Here is a 27,071-nt window from a genome sequence, read left to right as displayed (position 1 = left end):
AAAGATTTTTGCATGTTTAGAGGTCTAAAATATGATTGGCCTTTCCTTATGAAGCTACATTTGTCAGTACTTTGTTACAGAAAAATAAAACATTGGCTTGAAAAAAGCAGGATGATCAGATCTGTGTATTTTATTCCTGCTTTTCTCCCAAAGCTTCCGCTCTCCTCCTCAGTCATCTGCTGCCAGATGAAAGTGTGTTCATTGCCCACACCCCATTGTTTCAGCACTAAAGAAGTACAGAGGGTTTTCAGTCACTGCTTTGTTGTAGTATACAATAATGTCATGCAATACTTCTGAAACTTGAACACTTTTAAATTCAGCTGTAGTCTAGTGAAGAGAACAGAAATAAGCCATGAGAACATTTCTTTTGAGCAGTAAGACTTTGATGGACAGCCACAAATATTCTGGTCAAACCAGATCTGACTCAGGACTCCCCGCCTGCCCCCATCTGTTAGCATAGGTTCCTAAATGTTCAGTAGAGCTCGGAGCACCTCACTGGCTGTTATCACTAGACCAGCAGAGTCTGAAGAGGCTGGCCAGTAACTTCCTTTCTCAGAATCTGTGTAAGCTCTCATCCTCTAACTTCCTCTATCTTTCCAGCTCTTTAAAAAGCCTCATCCGCCAAAGCGAGTGAGGAGTCGTCTCAATGGGGACAGTTCTGGAGCCTCTGTCCCACTGGGGTCTGCGAGCGACAAGATCTTTTTTCATCATTTAGACAACCTCCGGCCTTCCCTCGCACCTGTGAAAGGTGAGTGGTGAAGGGGCAAACAGAGAAGGGTGTGGTTGAGATGGTTCACAGCAGAAAGGGCCAATGAAGATTTTATCTTTCCTTTAATAATGGCGGATTCCTCCCTTCCCATTGGCCTCGCTAGTAATGAAGGCTGTCCTTTCTGTGTAAGAAAATTGTATGTTCCACTTATTTCTTGTGCTAGAATATGAAGCTGCTTTGAATTATTTTTCTTCTAATGCTACAATAAGGAAAACTTCAAAGTGATGGAATCTTACGATCTTGAATTAACATCCTTTGTGTTGAAGAAGAGGGACAGAGACGCTGTTTGGAAGTTTGGGAACTTAGAAATGTTCCATCTGTAAAATGAGGGGTGGACTAGGATGAGGTGTGGGGTATTACGGTGATTTATATGACTCCTGTCTTTTGTTGGCCAGTAAAATATTTACAGCTGGATTGTTTTTCCTTTGAGAAATTGCATTTTCATCTCATTCTCAAGTTATGGTTATATGTTTACATAAAAAATATAAATCTCATATTAATATTAAATGAGCATCTTGACTCATGAAGTTATGTACATTATCATTTCAGATTTACAAAGACTGTGCTAGATAACATTGATTGCTTTCAATAGGGTCTCTTCTTGGCACCCCTAAATCTGTGCCAAATAATTGTGCCCAATAAAGGAGAATAGGTCTTGCCTTCACAGTACCTAAGGCATGGATTGGTGAATGACCCTCCCTTCCTTCTGCTGCAAATGAGCTCACTTCCTCAAAGCCACCCTGCCAAGCAGGAATTCTCCAAAGAGGTGATAGACCTCTTTGGAGGTAAGGAGGTAACCATCAAGAAAGAGGCTTGAGAGCCGCATGGAGTCCTAAGTCCCCGGGTCTCTGGTGTCACACTGTCAGTGAGAAGAGACTCTCAGGACATTCACAATTTTTTGTGACTGAAGGAACATTGTGTTTTAGCGTGGGCGTTTGCTACATGTGTTTCCTTTGTATTTATACTTACTAGCTGGCACTGCCTCGTGGGTGTGTGTGGTTTTTCCCTATTTCTGTTCTAACATCCCAGTGTGTTTTGCACAGAACTGAAGGAGCCGGTGGGACACATTGTGTGCACAGACAAAGGCGTTCTGGCCGTGGAACAGAATAAAGTCCTCCTTCCGCCTGCCTGGAACAAAACGTTTGCCTGGGGCTATGCAGACCTCAGCTGCCGGCTGGGAGCCTATGAGTCGGACAAGGTGAGTGATCTCCCTTCAGGATTTCACGGGAGAATGGTCTGGGGGATGAGCAGAAGAGAGATGCTGTGTTCTGAAACCTGACTTCCACACATATTTCCTGCGTCCGAGAGCTCGGACGTGTTTCCTTAGACTATCCTGAAAGCACAGTTCATGTCTTCCAGCCATTGTTACAGTTCACTTCTCTGTGAAATAAACACACACAACTAACTGCTCAGTGAAGAAGGAGCCACATGACTGACCAATGGCAGATACATGAAGCAGACATGAGGGTTTTGGTTGTAGCAACTAAAAATTTTAAGTCCTGTCCCCAGTCCACCTAACACTGTGCTCCCACCCTTTGCCATCTCTCTTTAAAAAAAAAAACAGTTTTCAGAGACTCAAGGTTTTGTTGGATCCCCTTTGGGGAATCTGATCAGTAGCTTAGTCACTACCCTTGCCGCAGCAGAAGTAAGCAGCTTTGTCATCCAGGTCGTTGGAATGGTACTCAGCATCAGACACTGATAATCAGATATTGTTTCTCTGAAAAGCATTTCCACGATAAAACTTTCTTCACCTTGGTTAAATTAAATAGAGGTGATCATTATTCTTAGACAGTGGTGTTTAAGGTAGTAGAAATCGTGCTAGACTGGGAATAAATGGGAAGGAGGGAAAGGGAGAAAGGGAATTGGACTAAATGAAATCTTAAAGGTCTCTCCCAACTCTAGTAATTTTTTTATTCTATGATATGGAATTTCCCTTATGCCAAAAGTCACTTGAGGCAAGAGCTGGAATGGACCTTCAAGGTTTCATCTAACTACTATTTACCCATTTTCATATGAGAAAATGGAGACCTTGAAACCTGAAGTCATTTTCCTAAGGTCACCAAAGTTTGTGGCAGTCAACACTAGTGCCCTGGGCTTCCAATTCACAGCCCACATTCTGTCTATTCCCCCACACCAGTGGTGTCAGACTCAAACAGAAGGGGTTCTCTGCAAGCAAGTCAGAAAACCACAAATCAACATTAGTCATGTTGCAATGAATTTTCTATTTGTTTTGTTAGACATCTCCCAATGATAGCTGTACTTGTCATGAAAACTTGACACCTCTGGGCCACACCATGCTCCCATCCTTTACTTTCTTGGCATGAAAATCATACAGATATTTTTTCACTATTTCTTTACCAAGATCTCTTAGATCTTTTTTTTTTTTTTTTTGCATGACCAGGTCTAGTTCATACACATTTCAATGGAGCTAGAAATAGATGGTACTCGAGTTTTCTAGATAAAAGTTGCCAATATTTCTGGGTAAGGGATATGTTCTGGGGGGGACATTTGCCTTGGAAGTGAAAAGGGGGTGCCTCACAGGCTGCATTGTGTAGGTATTTATTGTGTTCACAAAGAAAAATAAGACCTGCTGCTGTCTGTATCTCATATGTGTTTTCTCTTGTAGGCAGTTACTGTTTACGAGTGCCTGTCAGAATGGGGACAGATTCTCTGTGCAATCTGCCCAAGCCCCAAGCTGGTCATCACAGGGGGGACAAGCACCGTTGTATGTGTGTGGGAGATGGGGACCTCCAAAGAGAAAGCCAAAACGCTCACCCTCAAACAGGTAACAGATGCTGGAGCGAGCAGGAATCATTGCTTCTATCAGCTCTTTTAAAAAACACCCACCAGCTAGATAACAGGTTTAATTTATATAGTTATAACAATTCTGTTCTGGAGAAAGCTCTGTTTGCTGGATCCTTCCCATCAATTAACATTATATCTTATTTTGGTGTTTCTGATATATGCAAAGCTTTGCTGTGGGCACTGAGACAGATAAAAAGATGTGTGACTTGTAAGTCACACACTCTGCCCTCAGGGAGTTTACAATTTAGTTGGGAAGAGAAAAACCTGTTCTTGGAGCTTAAATGCAAAATAACTTACACCTCTACTAGAGTTTCAAACAGTGTTACAGCAACTGCCACCATTTTGCCATTTTTCTCCCTCTACCCTTCTAGCCCCTCACCCCCTCCGCCACACATATCAAGAAATACTTGACAAACTCCTAAGTGTGTAGAGGAAGCTGCTATTTGAGAAAACTCTTAAGAAATCAACCCTCAAAGTGTGTAATGATTTCCTAATGTGTGCTCTGGTCTACTGTATTGTAATGACAGAAGCCTTTTTTAATGTTACTAATTAACTTGTAATAGCTTCATGATAAGTAGATTCAGAGTCATTTGTTAAATAGGGCCACACCTGCCAGGTTTTTCTAGTGCACATTTGTGTAGAAAACTAATTGTTGACATTCACTGTATGGTTCCAGAGCCCATTAGAACCTTTAACCTTGGAACAGCCTTGTGGAATTGTTAGTGTCAATATTACTCACATTTGTGTCCGCGAAAACTGAGCCTATTTCATATACCTACTGTTTGAAAGATTAAGACTTTCAGTGCACCCAAATTAGCTCAGTGGCCAGCTCCAGGGAAGCCCGGAGGCTGCATTGGAATTGCTGAGCTCTGAGTGCTATCCAGGAGACTTCAAGTTACCCAGGTGTTACCTAGTAAGGCATGTGGCTTTTCCACGGGCTTTAACTCAGATTCCCCCACACTGTTAAGATGCCAGTAAATAAGCATGCTAACATGTGTGTGGCACTCCACATTTTACAGAGTTTCTAATGGAACGTTCTGTTCAGGGAATAGGTTTCTGGAGTATTTGGATAGTGTCTGCTAAGTCTAAAAAACATGAAACAGCCCTTTAGTGTTTGCCAAACCCCGAATAAAGATTCTGGATGACTAGAATTTTAAAACAAATGAATATTTTGAGCAGATTCTAGAGTGTTTATTGGAATGTGTGTATTTTTTCTTCCAGAACATGACAGCTCTTGTTATTCTGACTCAAAGGGGACACTCAGTTCTCAAACTTTTTTCTAGCATAAATTCCCCCAGACCTCAAATACCTATTTGTTTATGGAAAGGCTTTCAATAACCCTAATGATCCTCCATCCAAAAAGAATGTCAGCTCTAGATCTCCTCTTTGCCACTCTAGCTCCCTCTGCTGGAGTTACATGTAAAAGAGTTCATGATGTAAAGGAGAACAGTAAGAATTTGAAACGTTAATTCCTTATGTGGCAGTTTACAAATCCCCAGGCTAGAACTGACTGTGAAACCTAGTACTCCCCCAAGAGGCCTTGCTCTCACACAGATAATTGTGATAAAGGGAGAGTGAAATTCCTGAATAGCAGAGGTCTAAGCAGAATTTGAGAATGGAATCATTTTTTTTCCTAAGAAAGTTAGAGAAGGAGGGTCTTGAATTAAAACAGTGACTTCAGCGGATGAAAATGGGTATGGTGGCAGAGGCAGGGGAGGGAATCATGGGGAACAAACAGCATGAAATAAGTTTGGAGAAGTAGGTGGAAGTCAGATGGTGGAAGATCTTAAATGCTAATCAGGAGTTTACATTTTATTTAGTAAGTAATGGGTAGTCATTAAAGATTTTTTTAGTAGGTTAGTAACTCTAATTACTTGAGTTGAAGCAGATCAAAGGAGGCCCAAAGTCTGTGAATTTTGAGATGCCACTGTATTAAGAAATACTTTGCCCCAGATGTGTGGATGACTCCTGTTCTCCTTCTGGCCAGGTTCTTCCTAAGACTTCTGAGGTGACCTGGGGACTTTTGCCATTTTGCTGTTTTCTGTGTCTTTCTTATAGGCCTTGCTCGGCCACACAGATACTGTTACCTGTTCTACAGCCTCGTTAGCTTATCATATAATCGTCAGTGGGTCTCGTGATCGAACGTGCATCATCTGGGATTTGAACAAACTGTCATTTTTAACTCAACTGAGGGGTCACCGAGCTCCTGTTTCAGCTCTTTGTATCAATGAATTAACAGTGAGTAATAATGTTCCATGTTTAGGAAAATGAGCAATTGTGGTGAAAGTGTTTGCTTTATCTTAATTAGACTAGCTTTTTCTGTTTTTACAATAGGCCATTTTACAAAAAAAGATACATTTTTCTTGTTTTATGTGATATTTGTAAAAGAGCATGAATGTTACAAAGTTTATGAACCAAGATACCTGTGCTGGTAACCAGCTGTCCATTCACAGTTCCATATGTTTTTTAGAAAAAGATGTTGTTTAAGCAGAACGTTATAGAATATGCTTATTTAATATCTAAAGAGTTTAATATTTTGTAAAGATGTTTTTATCTTTTTTGAGATCATACAAATTGGAGGCTAAGAGGGACCCTTGAGAATGCAGTGCTTATGCTTTCTGCTTCTTATGTGAAGAATCAAACCCCTGGCAGTTACAGAGAAGTCAATTCCGTGTAAAAGTATTCCCCACAAATGTTTCAGAAGGTTTCGAAGATCGATAGTAATAACTGTGCATAATATCTAGTGGGCCATAAAAAGAAAAGGCACTGACCCCCAAACCACCCCCAGACCCAGTCCTGAAGTACGAAGCAGGAGCAGAGCAGTGCCAGGACTCCTGTGCTTTTCAGCCTCTGTGAGTGAAGTGGATCCTCAGCACTGAGCATAATGCTAATAGAAAGGTCACACGGGAGGGAACATATGCCCACTTCTGTAAATCTGTCCCCAAAGTTGATCCTTGCGATAAATTTTCCTACTTAGCTCATCAGGTGATTCCAACTACAACATTGAATGGTACCATTGTTCAAGTCTAGAGAGGCAGAGCATTTGTTAGACTTAGAATTCCATCTTTTGGTAGGCTGGCAGGTTGATAATGTCCACCCAAATTAATTGGGTATTGCTGATTCAGGCAAATGGATTTCTAAAAATGCCCATGTCCAAAAATTACATTTAATTTTAACAAATAAGATTGTCCCTTTATGGTAAGAACATCCAAAGACACAGTGACTAAAACAGGAGTCCAAGTCATTTGTAAGTATTTGTGTAGGTTTACAAAGTCTGGTTTTGTTTATTCGGTCCTAGGAGTTGTTTTTACTAAGTTATTAAGAAATGTCTTATTTCTGTTCAATTTTCTGAAGTAAATATGAAGATTGATTTACTGCCGTCTTATTATTGGGCCTTAGATGCTTGCATTTTTCTTTTTAATCCTTTACTCTAAGTTGCAGTCCTTTTCGTGGCAGAGTTTTCTCTAACATGCCATCATTAGATTTTCTTTCAGTCATTTTGGAAAGCAACGAGCTGTATCACTAGCTAATTCAGGATTATTTTACTTCTGATGACTTAGAATTCATCAAGAAAATATCCACAATTTGTAGAATGCTGCTTGCTCTAGCATGTGCTAAAGAAACAAATTTTGTTGCTTTAAAAATGTAGATTTGTCAAGATCAAAAGCAAGCTACGCAAAAATATTTGGCTAAAACTGTTTTTTGGCTTTGTTTCTGTCCATGCTTTCGTAGTGAAGGAGCGCCATCAATTGTGGGAGGACCCCATGCAGGATGACCCAGAGAGGGGCTGGCATGGACAAGAAAATGAGGCAGAGGATTCCAGGGGGAATCAAAGACAAAGGGGGAGCTGGGAAGGGGTTTCCTCAGGCAAGGCTGCCTAAATGCTTGTACTCATTTTCTGTTTTGAGTTGTTTGGGAATGACTCGAAGGAGGGAGAGAGAGAACCTTTTTTAAAAGCTTATCTACTCCCTTCATATGTTTTAAGCTTCCTGTTATCTCCTGGTCTCCCCTTGCTTTGGAAACCCTTCTTCAGAAATTCTAAAAGGTCTTAGGACATCTGCCTGAAGTGTAGTCTTTGGTTAGATCACCTCCTCACTTGGTACAGGGCCTGGTGAAACCCAGTGTCAGCTTTGTCTTTGGGGTCAGTAGGGTCCTTCCTGCTCATTGCAGGAACCAAAGCCCCTGCCAGATGGGACCATAGAAAGAGGGAACCGGGGGCTTCTTCCCTTCTTATTTTTAGACCCACTAGTGATATCATCAATGAAATAGTTTTTCCAGTTGAATGTAAGGAAGGGTAGCCGCAGGCTGGCGAATTCCTCCAAAAGAAATTAACATTACAGTTGTCTTTTCTCTGTCTCCATTTATCAATCAAGAGTTTTAAAAAATAATTGCTATATATAAATGGTTTAAACTTCTAGAAGAGAAATTTAGCAGTTTCATTTATTGAGAAAGATGGTTCTGGGTAAACTACATTCCTGTATTGTTTGTGCCTTACAGTGTTCAAATTTGTTCTCATTTTATAAATTCAGTAGTGCTGTTTTCTAGCTTCTTACCAGTTAGCAGGAAAAGGAATGTTTCTTCAGCTTTTCTACATGTAAATGGCTTTTCATACTCAAAAATGACTTGCTGATATGCCTACCTAATAAACTAGACGAGCAATGGGAACTTGAGTGGGGACTGTCCTTATTAATAAATCCAACATGTTTTAAACTTAATGTAAGTCTTTGCTTTTAAAATCCTCTTTGCTTAAAACCTTTGAAGTAGAAGAACATGTCCTGAATCAGTAAATATCATGATGTTTCCAGTACTTTAAAAAAATAGTAATTAGCTCAGAGCTTGGAATTTTTTGCGAGATTCTAGGGATTAGATGTGCCTCTAAAACTTTAATAATTGTATCTATAGAAAAAAAAGTCATCAAGTTGTCTTTTGGGGCCTGTCTTTTCAGGGAGACATAGTATCTTGTGCTGGCACATATATCCACGTTTGGAGTATTAATGGGAACCCTATTGTGAGTGTTAACACGTTCACTGGCCGAAGTCAGCAAATAGTGTGTTGCTGCATGTCGGAGATGAATGAATGGGACACACAAAATGTCATTGTAACGGGACATTCAGATGGCGTGGTTCGAGTAAGTAAATCTGTTGAGTACTGTGCACTGAAGCTAATAGCCCCTTAACATGACTTGGTAGCACCTGACTGGCCTTTTCTTGCCTTTTTAGTATTCTCAGATCCAGTGACACTGTCCTGTTTGCTTTTGCTCACACAATCCTCCATTTCTCAGCTCTGGGCATTTTCACTGAGTATTCCCCATGACTGGAATTTTCCTTCTTTGAGTATCTTCAAGTCCCAGCTAAAACCCCACCACCTACAAGACAACTTTCTCAGTCCTCTTTCATGCCAGTAATTTCTTTCTATAGATTATCTCCAACTTATTCTGTATAGATCATTTGTGCATAGTTATTTGCATGTTATCCCCCCCCACATTAGCCTTTGTGTTCCTTGAGCAGGGATTGTTTTTTGCTTTCTTTGAATCTGAGCACTTACCACTACTTGGTAATAGTAGGTGCATAATAAATACTTTTATTGACTATAGCATTGCTTTAAACTAGACTTTGACCCTGAGAGCATAATGCTAAGAATTAGTAGCCTCTCTCCATCAAACAAGTATCTTGACACATTCATTCCTTGACTTTTAAGTACAGCAGTGTTTTAGATAGTCTAAGCTTAGTAGACAGGGATTATATCTGCCTCCAAGCAGAAATCATTGAAGTTAAGAAGAATTTCAAAAGATGTTTTAGTCTATATCTAGCTGCCTGAAAGATAGATTTGGCTAGATCTTTACAAATAAAATATTCTCAGATAGTTACTGTAAGTGGAGAGACACATTTAACATGAAACCAACAGGTGGTGCTGTCAGGTAGGGTTTGGCTACGTGAAGAACACCAGAGTTGGAAGTCTCACTTTCTCCTCTCCCTTCCCCCTTCAGAATCTCAGCCAGGTCCAAAGCAGGGCCACTTCCCACTCCACACACCACCAGAAGCTCAGGGGTGTTGCCTTCCTTTGTTCCTTGCTTCTGTTGTACCCCTCACTCTGGAACCCCAAGCTTCAGTAAAAAGGACTCCATGGCTTGGGTGTCAGGAGCCCCAAATCATGTGATTCGTCTGTCTTTGCTATGTATGAGCTTATACAAGTGCTAATAAAGTCAAAACCATAAGGTTCTCTCTCACTTGGCTACGCCTCCAGGGAGAGAAGTGTTTTTGACCAAGGTTCACGCTTCTGTCCTTATTAGTTCTGTCTTCCAAGCTGTTCTCTGGCCTCCTCCATTGTAAGTCCCATTATATATGTAATGAATTGATGGAAAAGAGTCACTGCGCATTCATGAATCATTATTATGGTCAGAGTTTATATGAAAGAAATATAATGAATTAGAAACCATTCAGAAGATAGAGAAATCGTATAGAAAATGCCTGTCAGCAGCAGATGTAGGAAGGAGAAGGAAAGTTAAGTCTTCACCACTCTTGCTGGTTTTCAAGAAGCCACAAAAGTGAGAAGCAGATGGATGTCCTTTGCAATTTCTGTTTTGTTTGTTTGTTGTTTCCTGAGGAGCAGTTTCCATGGCCGCTGGAGCCAGGCCTGCCGTGCTCACATTCTCTACACTTGCATGGCGAAGTGTCTGTAGGTGCTTTTGTCTCTCGGTGCTGTGGCAGTGCTGCCACACTCGTTCTGCTCCAAACGTGAACCTCGTCTGGCCTTCACTCTTGGCCGCTGCAGCCTGTTGTCCTGCCTCTGGAGTGTTTTATTGCTCCCCCCCAGACTGTGGAGTGGGAAAGTGAACTCCTGCTGTCTATGAGGACCCAGAACCCTTCCCTGACTGCAGATGGAGTCTGAATACTCAGTTATCTATGTAGTTGGCCACATGGAGGAAACTGGAGTTTTTCCTTAGGAAGTTCTTACTTATACCTCTAATTCTTTTCAGCAACAGAGAACAATTCATCAGTGTCCCCTCCGTGACTTTGTGTCATTTGCTTAATGCATCTCATCTCCCCTAGCCGTCTTCCTCTGTTTCCGTTCCAATTTGCTGTTGTGGTTATTGCCTCCACATGGCGTTCACTTCCCCCAGTGCGGGCAGCAGCCTTGTAATTTACATTCCAGAAAGGCCAGACTTGGGGAGTAGAATGAAGGAAATGCTGCATGTGAGGATGGACTCCTCTTCTACAAAAGGAGGACAATAAAAACTGTCGTATGTGTCTCTGAGGTCAGGATGGGGCAATGATCCTGTCCCCATTTTATGGGTGAGAAGATGGAGTCTGAGAGGTAGAAGGATTTGCTAACAGTCATAACAGCTAGGGAATATCTGAGGCAGGATTCACACCCAGAATTTAGCTGACCCCCAAGTCAGTCTCTATTACACTCCTGTATGGTGCCAGCTACTGTGCTAATTATGATCCAGTATGTCAGAATGTGTCAGCTGTTATTAATATGATTTGATTTTCTATTTCTAATTCTGTTCAGCAAACATTATAAACAGGTCAAGACCCATGTTTAGGCTTTTTATAGCATTACTCAACCAGTCCTGCTTATGAATGAATGTGACTCTAGACGTTATTTTTCTACTCAGAAAGCCCCAACAGTTTTCTTCCATTATAAGCCAGGAGTATTTCCTGTCTTATAGCAGTCACTGGGGAAATAGACATGAGACTCTGTTACATATTTTTAGAGGTGATGTTATTTCTTAAGACTCTCTACAAAAGGCAAGCAATGACATGCAAATTGTTTGTTGAATTGGCTTTTTATCTGCCTTTACCGTCTCGAAATCAGTTTTGGAGGATGGAGTTTTTGCAAGTTCCTGAAACACCAGCTCCTGAGCCTGTTGAAGACCTTGAGATGCAAGAAGACTGTCCAGAAGCACAAATAGGTATCTGTTTCTTCCTAAGTCTTTTTTCAATGATTTTCACTTATTTAACACAAAAACACAACTAGAGCTAGCATGTTTACTCTCTCCCCAACTCTCTCAGAGCTAGGCCTACTGCTTCACCCTCTGTGGTGTTAGGGTATCCTGAGGAGTTTGTCTGTCTCTTTTCTTACTGTCATGACCTTCCCTTCCCTCCCCATTGTTAGGGACTAATTAGATCCACTGTCTGTCCAAACATTTCCCCTGTACATTCTCACGCTTCTCCTGGAACGTAGTATCTTATGGAGACATCTGAAGCACTCCAAACATGCACCAGACCTTCCCTGGCCCCCAGCTATATCTGTATAAACTTAAATCACATGGCCAAATTTCATAGCTGTAGTTGGTTTGGGGCCAGGGTGGGGAACCCGCAGCCTCAAGGCCACATGTCCTCTAGGTCCTCAAGCACAACCCTTTCACTGAATCCAAATTTCACAGAACAATCCCCTTAATAATGTAACTTGAGGCTGGCTAGGCTTTACTAATTTTTGAGAGACAATTCCACACGCTGTATGGTATTTCTGATCAGATCAGCCACTCTCTTTTCAGTTCACTGCCCAGCAGTAGACACGTCAAAATAGCTGATGTGGGACTGCCCGCTGCCCTTCATCCCCAGGTTATAATTGCTCTCTTCTCAGGGTACAAAAGAACATGTGCTTTATGTGTTTTTAATAAGGATAGGAACGTTTCTTGGATAGAACTGCCCCTTCAGGAGACCCACACTCAGAACTTTACCTCCAGGTTTCAGATCCAAACTGAAAGGAGGAATAATGGCTCACCATTTGTAAAGCACATTAAAACTGCTCTTAACATATTGGAAGCGAGTTTTTCCCATAATATAGAAATCCAGCACAGTCATTTCAGTCAGCTTTTACTAGCTCCAAAAAGGCTTGGCTCTTTGATTGGAAGTCCAAGAGAAGGCCTTTCCACAAAACATATACCATCAAATGTTAGTTTCTCAATGAAGGGATCTGTCAACAATGACTATATACCGAGCACCATCCTAGGCCATGTGGGAGTTAAGAAGGTGACCTTCCCCTTTTTGGGTAAACACTCTATTTATATATAAGCTTGACCGGCATCAGTAAGTAAATCTCTACATCACCAACCACAGTTAGAAGGAAAAAACACCAGATTGTTGAGGAAATGGCCAAAGATTGTGGTCTGAGGCTCATTCCTCAAAAGTAGGACAATCCAAACGTAGATAGTGCAACTCAAGGACCCTCTTCACATGAAACCTTTCCTGCTATGTAATTGAGTAAATACGTTGTATTTATTCTGCATATAAGTGCTGTTGTCTTTCCTGTTCAATGTAAGATCCCTTCAAGTGGGATTGTTTTATTCTGTGTGCTCATATCCCCTCAGCTAGCAAAATGCCTTGCATATAGTAAGTAATAAATGCTCATTGATTGATAGGTATCTGGGTGGAATAGAAAGCTAAGTGAAGATGGATGGGGGGATATGATTCAAAAGGGGAGACCTTTAAGATCATGATCATGACTAGTAATGGAAAAAGAAAATGCAGTCCCAGCGATCATTCAAAAAGATAAAACAGCTTTTCATAAAGAGCAGAAAGCTATGGAAATAAACGTGTGTTTTCATCCTGCCATCGTATAATACAGGACAAGAAGGCCAAGAGGAGGACAGCAGTGACTCAGAAACAGAGGAACAGAGCATTGTCCAAGCCCCCAAAGAGCCTCCCAGTCAGCCCGGCAGCGTGAGCCACCGACCAAGAGCCGCATCTTGCCGAGCAACAGCAGCTTGGTCGGCTGACAGCAGCTCAGATGATTCCAGGCGCTGGTCGGACCAGCTCAGCTTGGATGAGAAAGATGGCTTCATTTTTGTAAATTATTCAGAAGGACAAACCAGAGTCCATCTTCAGGGTCCTCTTAACCACCCTCACCCATATCCTGTTGATGTGCGGCATTTTAACAACCTTAAACCTGGTAACTGAAGCCTGAAGCTTGCTCCATCTGCCCCACTGGCCAAGCTGATGGGAGAACTTTAACCTGGCTTGGGTGGAGGGTAGGGTGGGTTGAGATGAGGCAGGAGAGGCTGCCTCTGTCTACACCACTGCTTGCTCTGGGACCTGAGGGGCAAAAGGAATGAAGGTCATTTTTTCTATAAAGTATAAATAGTACTTATCCGAGGGTGCTGTTATATCATGAGGAGTCTGCAGCAAGCTTGGGGGCCCAGTATTTGAAGAAAAACATTCTAAAACATAGAATGGTCCTATATTCCTTTGTTTAATGACAAAGAAAAAAATCTTTTCTCATTTAGAGACATCGTCTCTGTTTTCTTGTCTTAAAAACTTCAGTTTCTTAAAAAAAAAAAAGTTTGACCTTAGTGACTGCAGCCGATGACAAAGCTTGAGCACATAGTCCCTCAAGAGCATTGACTCTTATGACTCTGACAGTGGGCATGAGATGAGAACACACCTTAGAGATGCCCTCTCTAAGCACAGCTTTTAACCTACACCATCAGAAACCATATTGCATAGTAGAGACAGTCTCTAGGAATCAAAAGGCTTTGATTCAGAGCCAGCCTCTGTCCCTGGGAGAAGCTGAGGAGCCTGAAGTTGGTTTGGTCTTTTGGGGCCTCAGTTCCCTCATCCAAGAGATGACAAGGCTGGATTCAGTGGCCTCTGATGCCCTTTCCAGCTCTGAATAGTCCTGTATGGAATTAAGCCCTTAGCCAAAGGGATATGCTCTGAGTAGCCAGAAAAGCAATTTAGAATCACCCCCTGCCTCCCAGCACCTTGGCTTTTATCCTGCACAACTGAGGGGGGTTGTAACAAGTCTTGATTTTCCTCACTCCAAAATTTCACATCTTCTGATTTTCCTCTCCAGGATACAGGTGGGAGCGGCAGCTGGTGTTCAGGAGCAAATTAACTATGCACACAGCATTTGATCGAAAAGACAATGCTCACCCAGCAGAGATCACGGCCCTGGGCATCTCCAAGTGAGTAAAAGCTTTCCAGAATGAGGTAGACTCTTTGATCAGTGGTAGTCAACCAGTCAGCCCAGTGTTGCGGGAGAAAAGATTTAAGTTATCTTATGGCATTGTATTATGTAGGCAAGTTGAGTTAAAGAAGAAGAAAAAAAAACCCATGGATTATTATTTTAATGTTTAAAACTGTAAGGAATTTTTGTTTTCAGTGTTCTCTGAAGGACCTTAGGTCTCTTGTAGACAGAACTAAATGGAGAATCCATAGTCCTGGATGTACAACTGCATCTTTCTTGGTCCCACCCTACCCAGAAATCCACTTTCTCACCCTCTGTGCTCATCCCTCACCAAACAGCTGGGTCATTTATGTGATGTCCAGGTAGCTCATCATAGCCAGGCAGCTACCCTAGTTGGGACAGAAGGTCTTTGTGGGCTCCCCAGTAATAGTATGTTATTTTTTCCAGAGATCACAGTAGGATCCTCGTTGGTGATAGTCGAGGCCGAGTTTTCAGCTGGTCTGTGAGTGACCAGCCAGGCCGCTCTGCTGCTGACCATTGGGTGAAAGATGAAGGAGGAGACAGCTGTTCAGGCTGCTCGGTTCGATTCTCCCTCACAGAAAGGAGACACCACTGCAGGAACTGTGGCCAGCTCTTCTGCCAGAAGTAAGATGGCCCTTTTGGGCCTAGTGATGGCTCAGTCCTCCTGGTCACTGGGCTGGGCTCAGGGATACAAGGATGTTCATTGCTCTCAAGGGGCTTGTGCTGTCTTGGGGACAGACCACATGTGCAGTAATAAGTATAGACAAAATAGAAAATGATTTGGGGGGAGGGAGCTTGTGACACATTTCATGGAGAATTGGGTGTGTGGCCTGAGCTTTGAAAGAAGCAGAGGCATCTAGGAGGTGAGGCTGGAATTCCTTGTGGAATTGCCAGTGCAAAAGCGGAGATGGGAGAGATGTTTTCTACATGAGGAATAAGCAGGACATCCAGTATGTCCCCCGACACCACCGTCTCTCTCCTTGTAGAGGACAGCACCATCCTCCCAGCCCTTCAGACCCACAGCCTGGGAGGCATCTTGGATTACTCACCATATCTCAGCCGTCATATTAGATCCAAGCCTGTGGATCTGCTGTTTGCTACATCTCCCAAATATACCCCTTTTTTCTCTGACACCACTCCCACACTGGTGCAGGCCTCATCACTTTACACCCAAAGCATTGCATTAGCTGCTCAGGGGCTCTACCTGCATCCAGGCTCTCTCCAATCTAGGTTGTCCACCCTTCCACCACTAATGCACAGCCCTCACCATGTCACCCCTCTACGCAAACCCCACTCTCTCCCTATTGCCCCCAGGATCAAATACAAAATGCTCTATTTGGCATTCAAAGGCCATCCTAACCAAACTACCCCCTCCCCACCTCTCCTCTTTGGCTTTTCCAAGCCTTCTCATTCTTCTTCTTATTTTTCTTTTTTTGAGGCAGTCGGGGTTAAGTGACTTGCCCAAGGTCACATAGCTAGCAAGTGTCTGAGGTCAGATTTGACCTCAGATCCTTCTGACTCCAGGGCTGGTGCTCTGTCTACTGCACCACCTTGCTGGCCCCTTTCCAAATCTTCTTACACCTTATTCCCTGACACAGTACTTTGGTCCAGTAACACTGGCCCCTCAGCTGTTCCATAAACAGGATACCTACAGCTCTCAGCATTCCCTCTGCCTGCCCCCCATACCTGGAATGTTCTCCCTCCTCATTTTTGACTACTGACTGCCTTTAAGTCCCAACTGAAATCCCACTTTCTACAGGAAGTTTGCCCCAATTCCTCTTAATTCCAGTGCCTTCCCTCTTTAACTTATTTCTTATTTGTCCATTTGTCCATTACACAGCTTGCCTTGTCTGTGTTTGTTTGGTTGTCTCATTAGAGTATGAGCTTCTCATGGGCAGACCTTTTGCTATTCTTTGTATCCCCAGTACTTAGCACAGTGCCTGACATACAGTAGGCACTTAATAAAATGCTTACTGACTACATAAGTCACAAAAGTTTGGAGAAGTAAATTGAGGCCAAACTGTGAAGGACTTTAAATAGTACACGGAGAAGATTCTGAAGAAGATTCATAGAAGTGCTAGGGAGAGGGGAGTGACCTTGTTAGAGCTGTGCTTTAAGAAGTCACTTAGGGAGATGGAGTCAGAAGGACCATGTGTACCATCACCCCCAGGCTTCCTTTAACAGAGCTAGGAGATTAACTCAACTGGATCTTGATCAGGAAATCCAACAAAATTTCAGCGTATCATTTTTGCAGCCCAGATCAGCAATGCTGCTGCTCACTGCCGTTGTCTAATTCACGAATCCAGGGCTGCAGGATGGTCCTGTGCCCAGGTGTGGCCGTCTAGGATGAGTAGTCATGGGGCCTGGGACTGTGCAACCAAGCAAGGAGCAAGTTCAGAAGCTGGGAGGTGTGGAGCAGAATCTCAGAACCAACTTCTAGACCTGACTGAATCCTAAGATTCAAGATTCAAAGAAACAAGCAGGGCAGAAATCCCAGACCCAAGGGAAGCCTACAGTTCTAGCACTGAACCAGCTTTCCAGTTGTCTGTCTGACTGAGTCCAGCAGCAACCGACTGTTCCGGTCTAAAGCCAGGCCAGTAACTTGCAGAACTCAGACCCAAGTTGGGGGTAGAGTGATCAGATAGTGCGTTGGATGAGAACATTTCAGGAGCACTGAAGCTTACAGCCTGGGCTGTCCCTGAGATCCTGGGATAATAGAATACTCATCACCCCAAGAAAACAGTAGTGGAGCCAGCCCAGATCTTTTCTCCACCATTGTGCAGAGCCTGTCCCTAATATGAAATCCGAAGTTAGAAAGTGGACTGGAGGAATGAGCAAATAAAAAATGAATCCAGCCATAAAAAGCTACTGTGGCAACAAGAACACTGAAGATTCAAACCCAGAGAATGACTTCAAAACATCCACCAGCAAAGCCTCAAAGAAAACAACGCCTGGGTACAAGTTCAGCTAGAGTTTCTGGAAGAGATGAAGTAAGAGTTAAAAAATATTTTTATAAATTAAATTAATGCCAGACGGGGGAAAATGAGAAAGTAATGAGAACTATAGAAGGAAGAATTTGGAAAGAGAATTAGCAGCTTGACACAATGTAGCACCAATATGATATTCACAATACTGAATCACAAAATACAACAGACCCTCCACATGGAAGTCAGAACCAAAACATGTATTCAGACGCCAGAAAGCCAAATCCATCATAGTAACAAAAATCCGTAGACATAACAATGCAGAGGACAACACCATCCCCAAGCCTTCCCCTGCTAGGCTTCCCACAAACCAGCTCCATTAAACAAATCACAAACAAGCCCTCTCACTCACACTACCCAGCAGCCTGCCCCCTTGGTAGCTCTGACTGCTCTCATGACCAAATTTTTTCTCTCAACTCTGCTCTAGCTCTACCTCTTCCTGTTCTACCCACCATAGACTCCATGTGACCTATGCAAGTCATATAGACCTATTAATGCATGGGAAAGATCTTCCCATTTAAATTACCATTATTCACAAGAAGTACAAAACTTTGCTCAAGCATCAGACTCCCTGAAAATTAAAATGGAACAAATAGAAGTCAATGACTCCATGAGACAACAAGAAAAATTAAAATCAAAACACTGGAGAAAAAAACAGAAGAAAATGCAAGGCATCTCTTAATAAAAACAACTAACTTGGAAAACAGATTGAGGAGAGATCATCTAAGAATTATTAGACTGCCTAACAGCCATGACCAAAATCACAAAGAAGAAATATCCAGATCTCTTAGAGCCAGAGAGCAAAGTGGAAATGGAATCCACTGGTCATCCATTGAAAGAAACCTGAAAAAAGAAAACTCCCCAAATCTAGAACTTCCACGTAAAGAGAAACAGCCAGGCAGAAAGGGTTCTGGAAGCAAGCAGCACCTGTTAGGCCCCCATACGATTGAGCAGCCACCACAATAAAGAGTAAAGAACTTGGAATGTGATGTCACAGAAGGCAAAGGATATAGGCTTATAAGCCAAGAATAACTTACCCACCAAAACTAAGTGTAATCACATTGGTTGGGAGGGCAGATGGAAAAATGGACCTTTGAGGAGATAAAGAATTTCCAAGCATTCCTGATGAAAAGACCAGAGTTGCAGAGAAACTTTGAAGGCAAATACAAGAGTTAGAAGGAGCAAACAAGTAAAGACAAATGAACAATTATAAGGGACAAGGGTCAACTGCGGTTGTTCTCACATGGGAGAGTATACGTGTCCCCTCTGAAGCCTGTCATCAGCAGAGAGGGTCTCATGAAACAGAAGGCCTGAGAGTGATTCTGTTCTGTCTTGATGATCTTAAGAGAGGCAGGAGAAGACTGCCCTAGTGGGGGAGAGTGGAAGAGGGGCATAAGGGAGAGGAATATCAGGGAAAAGTATTTCATTTAATCACAAGGCTACCCACATATAGGAGGGAGAGAAAAACCAGTGCTTGTAAACTGAAAAAATAGAATTGAAAAAATTCCGGTTGCTGAGGTACCACTGATTAGAGATCATCTGTCCTTGGTTCACTCTGACCCTGCTGAGGTCAGTCTGTGTGTTCCTGCTAGTTAGTCCTGTCTTGGAACTATAGGAAATGCTAGCCAGGAGAACTGTCTTCATTGTTCCCAGCTACATTAGCTAATTGGCCTTCAGAGGCACTTGTGTTTGTCCTTCATTGCCGAAGACCATGCCATCAGATAAATGATGACGTGACTTGCACTTGACTTTGTTTTGAGTGAGGGAGGGCTGTGCAGGTCACCAGCCTCACTTGTCCTCCAGAGCAATCTGTATCCAGTGACCAGATATTCATCAGGATGACTGGAGATGACCCAGGATGCACTGGGAGACCTTGGACCCTTTAGGCCAAGGCCTTTGCAGGTACTCACTTAGGGTGAGGTAATGCCCATTCATTGAATAGGCCTGTTTAAGAGGTAGCCAGGGCATGGCCTATTTAATGAGGCCAAGAAAAAGAAAGACATCAAGCTGGGAGGGAAACAGCCTCAGTTACTATTGATTATCACTCTAAAGCCAGGAGAGTCCAGAAGAGCCCTTAGGCAAGGGCCCATTGGAGTCCCAGCTTCTGAGCGCAGTAGGTTTAAGGTTTTGGGAGAGCAGAGCAGAAGAGACAAGACAAGAGGAGACAAGACATGAGGAGAGGAGCTAGCCAATAAAACCCAGTCAACTGAGCAGCTTTTGGCCATCCAAATTTACCTTCCTTTGGAGAGAAGGAAGGGGAGGAAGAGGCAGACAGGAGAGAAGGAGCTGAGTTGCCCAGCTAGCTGGGTCCCCATTCAGCCAGCTGCATCCACTCACAGGATTGTTTGTCCTTTGTTGCAGAAGAAGACCATGCCATCAGAGAAATGATGACATGACTTGCATTTGACTTTGTTTTGAGTGAGGGAGGGCTGTGCAGGTCCCCAGCCTCACTTCTCCTCTCAGAGGCACTGCACGAAAGACAAAAGTACAGTCTAATTGGAGGTATTTATCTGAGTTCACATTTATGTGGATGGTAGCAAAAAGCTAGCTTCAGAAATCAATCATTTATGACTGGTATGAGGAAGACTCAGGTTTCTCTCTTTCCTCCCCACCTCCCACGTGGGGCCCTCCACTTCAGCTCCTAAGGAGGCCCCAAGAACGCCTTCTGAAAATGGCGTTAGTGCCTTTCCACACTTTGTTGTGATCTAGGTGATTCCTGGCTTTCAGCCATTCATTTTGCTTCCCTTTTTATAAGGATGTGGTACGGTTACACTTGATTTATTATCTGTGTGGATTTAACTGAGTTCTTTAACCTCCCTGGCTTGGATGTCGGCCATGGCCCCTGCCAGCTCTCAGTCTTCTATTCCCAATCAGATGTAGATCTAGTCCTGACCTTCCCTTTGCACACTGGGCCCTAGGATTACTGCGTGCTTTCCATTTGGTCTTTAAATGACAAGATTTGACCCAAGCAACAAAGAATAAGCTGTGAAGAGGATGTCCCACTCACTGCCTTTTTTCCCCTTTTCTTCAGGTGCAGCCGATTTCAGTCTGAAATCAAACGTTTGAAAATCTCGTCTCCTGTGCGTGTTTGTCAGAACTGTTATTACAACCTCCAGCATGAGCGTTGCCCAGAAGATGGGCCCAAAAACTGCTGAGGCCCAACAGGCCCTCTGGAAACAAAGGTGCGCGGCCCCCTTGCTCAGCCCCCACCCTAGCTCTGAATTCCTGTCTCAGGCACTGTTCACACTTCTCTCGTACTGTGTGTTGGAAGTGCTGAACCTAAGCAAGAGCAGTGAATGAAAGGGGCCCAGGAGGCTGTACTGGAGGCCGGCCCGTAGTGGGGAGCAGCTCCAGGAGCCTGGGAGGTGGTTCCCAGCAGCAGGTCTCCCTATTAAGAGTGGCTATTGAAAAGGAAGACCATCCTCCCTCACCTAACCATCTTTTCTTGTATCTTGTTTTTGTAGAGCTACTCAACCTCGTTTTGAAAAACAAGAAAAGGCTTTTTAGAAGATAGTTGTAAATCTGCCTTCTTTGCAAGCAACTGTGTATATTGTAAATACGTATAATGGCCTTTTTATCTAAATATGAACTTAATTAACAACCTGTAACATGGGACTTCAGACTAAACCACTAATTTAATGAACTACTTAGAGTTTATCTGGCATCTCTCATCTATCAACTTAATTATGAATATGCTTAAAAAATCCTCCTCCAAGGCATTAGCTATGGGCTTTTTTCTCCTTTCAAATTCCACCTATGCATGTATGTCTTTTCTTTCAGTTGCCCGCAGCATCGTCATTAAACTAGGCTAGTCACCAAAATCATTTGGCCCTTCTTTGTAAGCAGATTATTCTAGTTGTAAGATAACCAGGAATTCTCACAATTTTCTTGGCATTTTATACCTGGCTACTTACCACTTCAGTGTTGTTCATATGTAATAAGTTCTCTTTTATACATATATTAGGGCTGCTGTTTGGGTCATAGTGTAACTCCTTAGCATTTACTAATTCAATCAGCTGATTCATGCAGTGCAGGAACCAGCCCCGACCTCCTTAAACCAATGGACATATGCTTGCATGTAACTCAGAGCTAGCTTCTCTTGCATAAAGTATAAGCACGCGTCTTTGGTGACTGGCTTATTTAAAAAAAAAAACTGTACAGAATTAAAATAAAACCCTTGATGTATAACTGGATAGCGCCAGGACTACTTGAGGTCACCTCTACCATTCAATACCATCTACCTGAAAACAGTAAAATTTATACTATCTCAATGTCTATTTTTTGTTTTACTATGAATATAATTGCAATATTTTTAATATTCAGTTGTTTAATTTGCACCATAAGTAGAACACAGAGTAAATACACCTCTAGGGATTAAAGCTGGTGAAGGGCCTACGGGTAGATAATAGGAAAAAGGCTTTGGTACTGGTATTTTTTTTAATGTGTGCTGAGAGAGAAAGAGAGAGAGAGTAATCTAGATTTTGACATTTTTCAAACACATAGTAATTCTAAAAAGGCCTGTTATTTTATAAATATAGAAAAGTTCATGGCCTTAAATAAGAAGGAAGGGCCTTGGTAAGGAGCATGTGCTAATGTGTTACACAAAAGCCAGTTCTGAATTGAATTCATAACCCTTCATCTTGTAGCCCTGGTGATTGGTGGACATTCATAAACTTTAGTGCACGTGCATTAATTACATATTACACACTCATTGGTGTGTAATACTATTCTTATACCCAAAGGACTACAGCCAAGTAAGTAAAAGACAGATCTGTACGTCCCCTGGTGTCAAGGCACTCGAATATCTTAAGCTTAGGAAAACTGAATCTTTGTTTACCTGTATTTGAATTTATATTCCGATCATGGCCTCATGTTAAATAAAACTTATTAGAACATTTGCATATTTAAGGGAAGTTTTCAAGGACTTCCTTGTTTTTATAAAAGGATGAACGGCATTGATGATTCCCCCTGAAAGAAGTTGTCCTCTGACTCCCCAAAGAAATCGTATCATGTTACTGTACCTTTTTTTTGGTCAAAAGCAGCATCTTGCCCCCTAAATTCCCCATATGAGGTTATTACCCCAAACCAAATGGCAGAGGTGTTTTGTCAAGGCTTGAATATATGAATCTGTGTACTTAGTTACTCAGGACTGACTCCTCTGTAACATAAATGTCGATGGGATGAACATTTGAAACTTTCCAACTCCATGAGCCAAAAGTGGCTCCCCAACCCCACCTGGTCCTGTTTCCTCTGGCAGCTGGTGCTGTGGGCATCTGTTTGTTCAAAGGAGTTTCCTTTTGTGCTTGCTTCTGATGCAAAGATGCAGAAGAGCTGGAGCGGCGAGATCCAAACTCACTTTCCTTGGATCAATTTCTGTTATCCGGGTCCACGTGTTGAACATAACCCTACTCACAATGTACAGCCATCTTTCCAAGTGGTCTCTGTTCTCTGCAAGTACCTCACATGCCTTCTTCCGCCTTGTTCTTGGGAGCGTCAGGATTCATGTTGTCCTTAGCCATCCGTGTGTAGTATGCAGGTGTAATGTCGTGCTTCTGGAAAGGTGAGCTGCCCACAGTGACCATCCACCTGGACAAGAGCAAAACACTTTAGAGAAATTATTTTGCACTTTCTTATGTACAAAGTTGGTAGAAACTTATTTTTTGCTTTCTATCATTTGAAGAACTTTTGTTTTGGTAATCGAACTGTGTATAAAATATTTATGCAGTTAAAAACTTTTTAGAAAGTATTTTTAATTTCAGCAAGTGTGTTTACTTGTTGCATGACTATTAACACAGCTGACTTTTTGTGTCAGTGCAATGTATATTTTTTGTCCAGTTATTAACTCGTTAGCCCTAGTAAACAGCCATTGATTTGTACAGCAACAGAACTCAATTGAAGATAACTAGCTAAGACTGGATTGTGGAATTTTGTACTATATTGCAGAATCCAATATCTGTTTTTTGGTGGTTATGTAAAAGGCCTGAAGAATTACTATGTAGTGTGCAATCTGTGATATCTGAATGTTCATTGTCTATCTGTCTGATGCAAAAAGGTAGATTAATACAATTACAATACATGATTAAATGCAATAGTTCAGGTACCTAAGTATTTTTTTTCCATTTCAAATAAATACCTGCTATTTACCACCAAAAAGTTGTTTTAAGCTGTTTCTTTTAAAGCAGAGTCCAATAAAAACTTCCTGAACTTTTGTATAACTGGTTTAAGGCTTTATTTTTTTCTGGAACCGGAGGCAGTATGGTGAAGAGCCTAGAGAACTAGCCTTGGAAACCAAGAAGACTGTGAACTGCAGTTCCACCTTTGATGCCTTCAGGCCAGGGCCTACCCCTCCCTTATTTTCTCTGTGTTGTGAGCAACCCTCTGTGACTTGTAAATTGCAGGGTTAAAAATGATGACTGACGTTGCTAGGAAACCTGGGAGTGATCCCATGTCCAGCATCCATCCTCTCTTCCACAAAACTCAGTATTAGAGCTAGAAATGTGTCAGAATTCAACTCAATGTTGCACATAAATTATGATTGAGGTTAGGGTGTACTTCCTTTAGAGACCAACATTTTGGAATGTATTATATCAAAATTTACCAAAATATAAGGAATATATTTTAATTATTAAAACTGAAACAGGTCAAAATTATAATTTGTGCCCTATAGATACCAAAATAAAAAGCTCCAGGTATCTTGGGAATTCCAAATTTGTTAATAAACATATCATCCTTTGCCTCAACCACATCCTTTTTCAAGACCACTCCTCTGAGGAAAGACAATGAAACTTCACTAGAAATGTTTGGGCCTGAAGCGAGCAGTTGTCAGTGCGTGTGTGGGACACTAGAACACAGGAAGCCGCACTGGGAGAAGGATGATGTTAGGCAGCTTTCTATTTTAAGTAATTATTCTAGATAAGTGGAAGGTGCTAGGTCAGTGTTGGTTTTTCCACATTTGGCATCTCAGAAACCTGTTAAATTGAGAGTAGAGGCAGGTTGTCATCTTTATAGAAAATAAATGCTTTGGGGGGGGAATTGAAAAAGGAGAACTTGAATTTCCCTTCACCCCCCCCCCCCCCCCAAAGAAAAGAAAAAAAAAACTCTTTTTAGTATCCTCACAGTGTTAGAACTCTTTAGAATGTAAACTAGGGGCTGGAACTGCAGTTTTTTTGTTTGCATCCTCCAGGGGCCTGACACAGTGCCTGGCATCTAGTAGAATCTCAATAAAAGTTCAGGAACTGATGGATTTGACCTTGGGGATCATTTTACAGAGGAGGAAACTGAGACATCCTGCTCAAGGTCCCAGAGGAAACTCACATCGAGGAGGTGAATCTCCTGTTTAAGTAGTGGGTATTTTAGCTGTGATAGGAACCCTACCTTGTGTATACTGGGGTGGCTTCCCTATGAGGAGCCAGAGAGGACTTCCTAGAGACTTGGGATGGGGATTATACAAAGCCCATTGTGCAGTTGGACCATCATTCCCCTTTGTGATTGAGCATTTCCAGTGTCATTACTGTTTCTCTAGGGTGGGATGGAGATTGAATTTTATTTTTTCAATTAGGAGTTGTGTTCTCAAACTTATTCTTTTATTATATTTTCTTTGCAGAACAGAGTCTACTAGATTTTAATTATTTCCCTTGCCCCCTGCAATCTAGTTCTATAGATCAGTCCTTGGCTCATTCAGACTAACTTTGGAACATTACAGAATAGGTCTTCCTGCATTAAAAAGTCAAGCTTTACACAAATATTTAAACAATCACCATCTCCCCAGGAGCACTGTCCTCAGCAGAACTGTAAATGGATGACATCTTTCCTATGTCAAGTGCAAGGTGGATGGGAAGAAAGACACTCTACATAACAGTGGGTTCACCAGGGAAAGCAACTTTGCTGATATGAAAAGGGAGTGTTAGAATCCTATAGGAGTCAACACATTTATGTCTCTTGGTTTGATGTTATGGGTTTGTGGAAATTGTTTCTTTCATCACTGAAAAATCTATCTTAGGTGGCTTGAAGGCTGCTGGGTCTTCTGCAATTCTAGTACCCTGAACCCAAATTAGCTTCATTGTTCATCGCTTCTGAGTACCTCTGTAGGACTGGACACTGAAACTCGAGTCAGATTTCTTAAGGTTTCTTGGTCCAAAAAGGCTCCGTTTTTCAGATGAGAATTTGTCTCTATTTCCATTTCCAGAGTCCATGCTGACATCTAGGCCAGGTAAGGAAGTAGAAGATCCATGAGTAAACTAGCCTCTGGGCTTTTGCTGGGGAGAAGAATGGGGTTGAAGCAATCAGTCTATCTTCTTTTGTAACTTCAGTTTATGGATTTTCTCTGCCACATAGTGGCACTTGGTTTCTTCTGTGGTGAGACCTTTATGGAGAGTGTATCAGCCCTGCCTGCTACTCAAAGTGCTGGATGCTCTCTTGTGTCTGTTATGTAATTGAAGAATTCATGATGATGTGCATAGCCTTGGCCTTCCCCATTGGGGCCTTGTTCATTTGGTCACTGAAAGCTGAGGGGATCACAGAGGAACTATTTTCTCCTTCCTCAACCTTGGAAAGCTGTTGGTACTTCCGATCCGGAATGATCAGCTTTTTCCACAGAAACTTACTGCACATGTCAAATGAAGGTGGAGTCATCCTCCAGGACATCATCGTAACTGACCGTCCGACGATGCATTCCAACTGAAAAAGACATGTTGCCAAGAAGCCCACTTGTCCTGTGCTCAAGAACAGGCGTGTCTAGCTCTCTAGATGATGCCATGAAAGACTGATTTAGGTGTTTCTCTAGATAGATATCCAGAACTCTGATTCCTATGGTGAAAGTCTATGGAAGTTATGCAGATAAGACAAAGATGTCAAAAGGGAACATTCTGAAACTAGTGATGAGTCCCAAGCAGCAGTGATGCAGAGACTTAGGGACAGCAGGGTTTCTGTGGAAAAGGGGAGGGTGGAGGAAAAGGGAGAAGGGGAGACCATGTGCAGCCTGAAACTCCTCAATGGACAGGAAGCTGAGAGTAAGCACAGAAGTATAGGGTGAACCAAGGCCATGACACAAGTAGCACAAAGACTCAAATGGACCTCAGCTAGCAGAAGCAGAGGGAAACTTTCTACTGTATTTTATTTTACAAGAATGTTGCATTATATTCCAGTCCTCAACTGGGCCTGCACTGAATAGTTAGTATTAGTTGGAGTAGATAGGTTGCAATGACATCTGGTTAATTTAATTGTTGAAATGGGGGAAGGGTGAGGCAGAAGGAAGAAAGCCTTGGATGACTAGATACAGGACCCTGGTTTTCTGTGGCTGATCCATGTCAGACACATCTGAGGAGTCCTCAGTAGGAAGAAGAGGGATTCCACTGACCCTATAGGAGTAGCCTAATGGGTGTTTACAGGGAAAGTAAGCCAGGGGTCATTCCAGCCATCCATACTCCACTCAATCCTGTGCCTGAGCCCACCCAGCAGGGCCTCCTGGCTTCCCACAACAGACAGACAGATAGACAGCTGTTAGATCACACCCTAGGCACTCTTCAGCCACTCAAACCCAATTGTCTAAACTAGAGCACGCCATTCCCACCCCTTTCTAG

General features: G+C 42.4%; 1 protein-coding gene and 1 pseudogene across 9 annotated transcripts in view; one reads left to right on the top strand and one right to left on the bottom strand.

Annotated features, from left to right (window-relative positions):
• Window positions 1–23,708, top strand: part of WDFY3 (WD repeat and FYVE domain containing 3) — a 324,335-nt gene extending 300,627 nt beyond the window's left edge. For all 9 annotated transcript variants that reach the window (XM_072622967.1, XM_072622964.1, XM_072622965.1 and 6 more), the window contains 11 exons: window positions 601–748; window positions 1,813–1,967; window positions 3,396–3,554; window positions 5,633–5,812; window positions 8,520–8,702; window positions 11,393–11,489; window positions 13,148–13,471; window positions 14,375–14,486; window positions 14,936–15,133; window positions 20,525–20,675; window positions 20,958–23,708. In XM_072622967.1, the coding sequence (XP_072479068.1) occupies window positions 601–748; window positions 1,813–1,967; window positions 3,396–3,554; window positions 5,633–5,812; window positions 8,520–8,702; window positions 11,393–11,489; window positions 13,148–13,471; window positions 14,375–14,486; window positions 14,936–15,133; window positions 20,525–20,648 (1,680 nt within the window). In that variant the 3' untranslated portion in view covers window positions 20,649–20,675; window positions 20,958–23,708. The remainder of the gene's footprint in view (window positions 1–600; window positions 749–1,812; window positions 1,968–3,395; window positions 3,555–5,632; window positions 5,813–8,519; window positions 8,703–11,392; window positions 11,490–13,147; window positions 13,472–14,374; window positions 14,487–14,935; window positions 15,134–20,524; window positions 20,676–20,957) is intronic.
• Window positions 23,709–25,277: 1,569 nt separating this feature from the next.
• On the bottom strand, window positions 25,278–26,290 carry LOC140513344 (putative monooxygenase p33MONOX pseudogene; annotated as a pseudogene).
• Between the last annotated feature and the right edge of the window lie 781 nt (window positions 26,291–27,071).

The sequence above is a fragment of the Notamacropus eugenii genome, chromosome 7 (genome assembly GCF_028372415.1).
Source record: "Notamacropus eugenii isolate mMacEug1 chromosome 7, mMacEug1.pri_v2, whole genome shotgun sequence".
Classification (NCBI taxonomy): domain Eukaryota; kingdom Metazoa; phylum Chordata; class Mammalia; order Diprotodontia; family Macropodidae; genus Notamacropus; species Notamacropus eugenii.
This window is presented reverse-complemented; position numbering and strand designations above follow the sequence as displayed.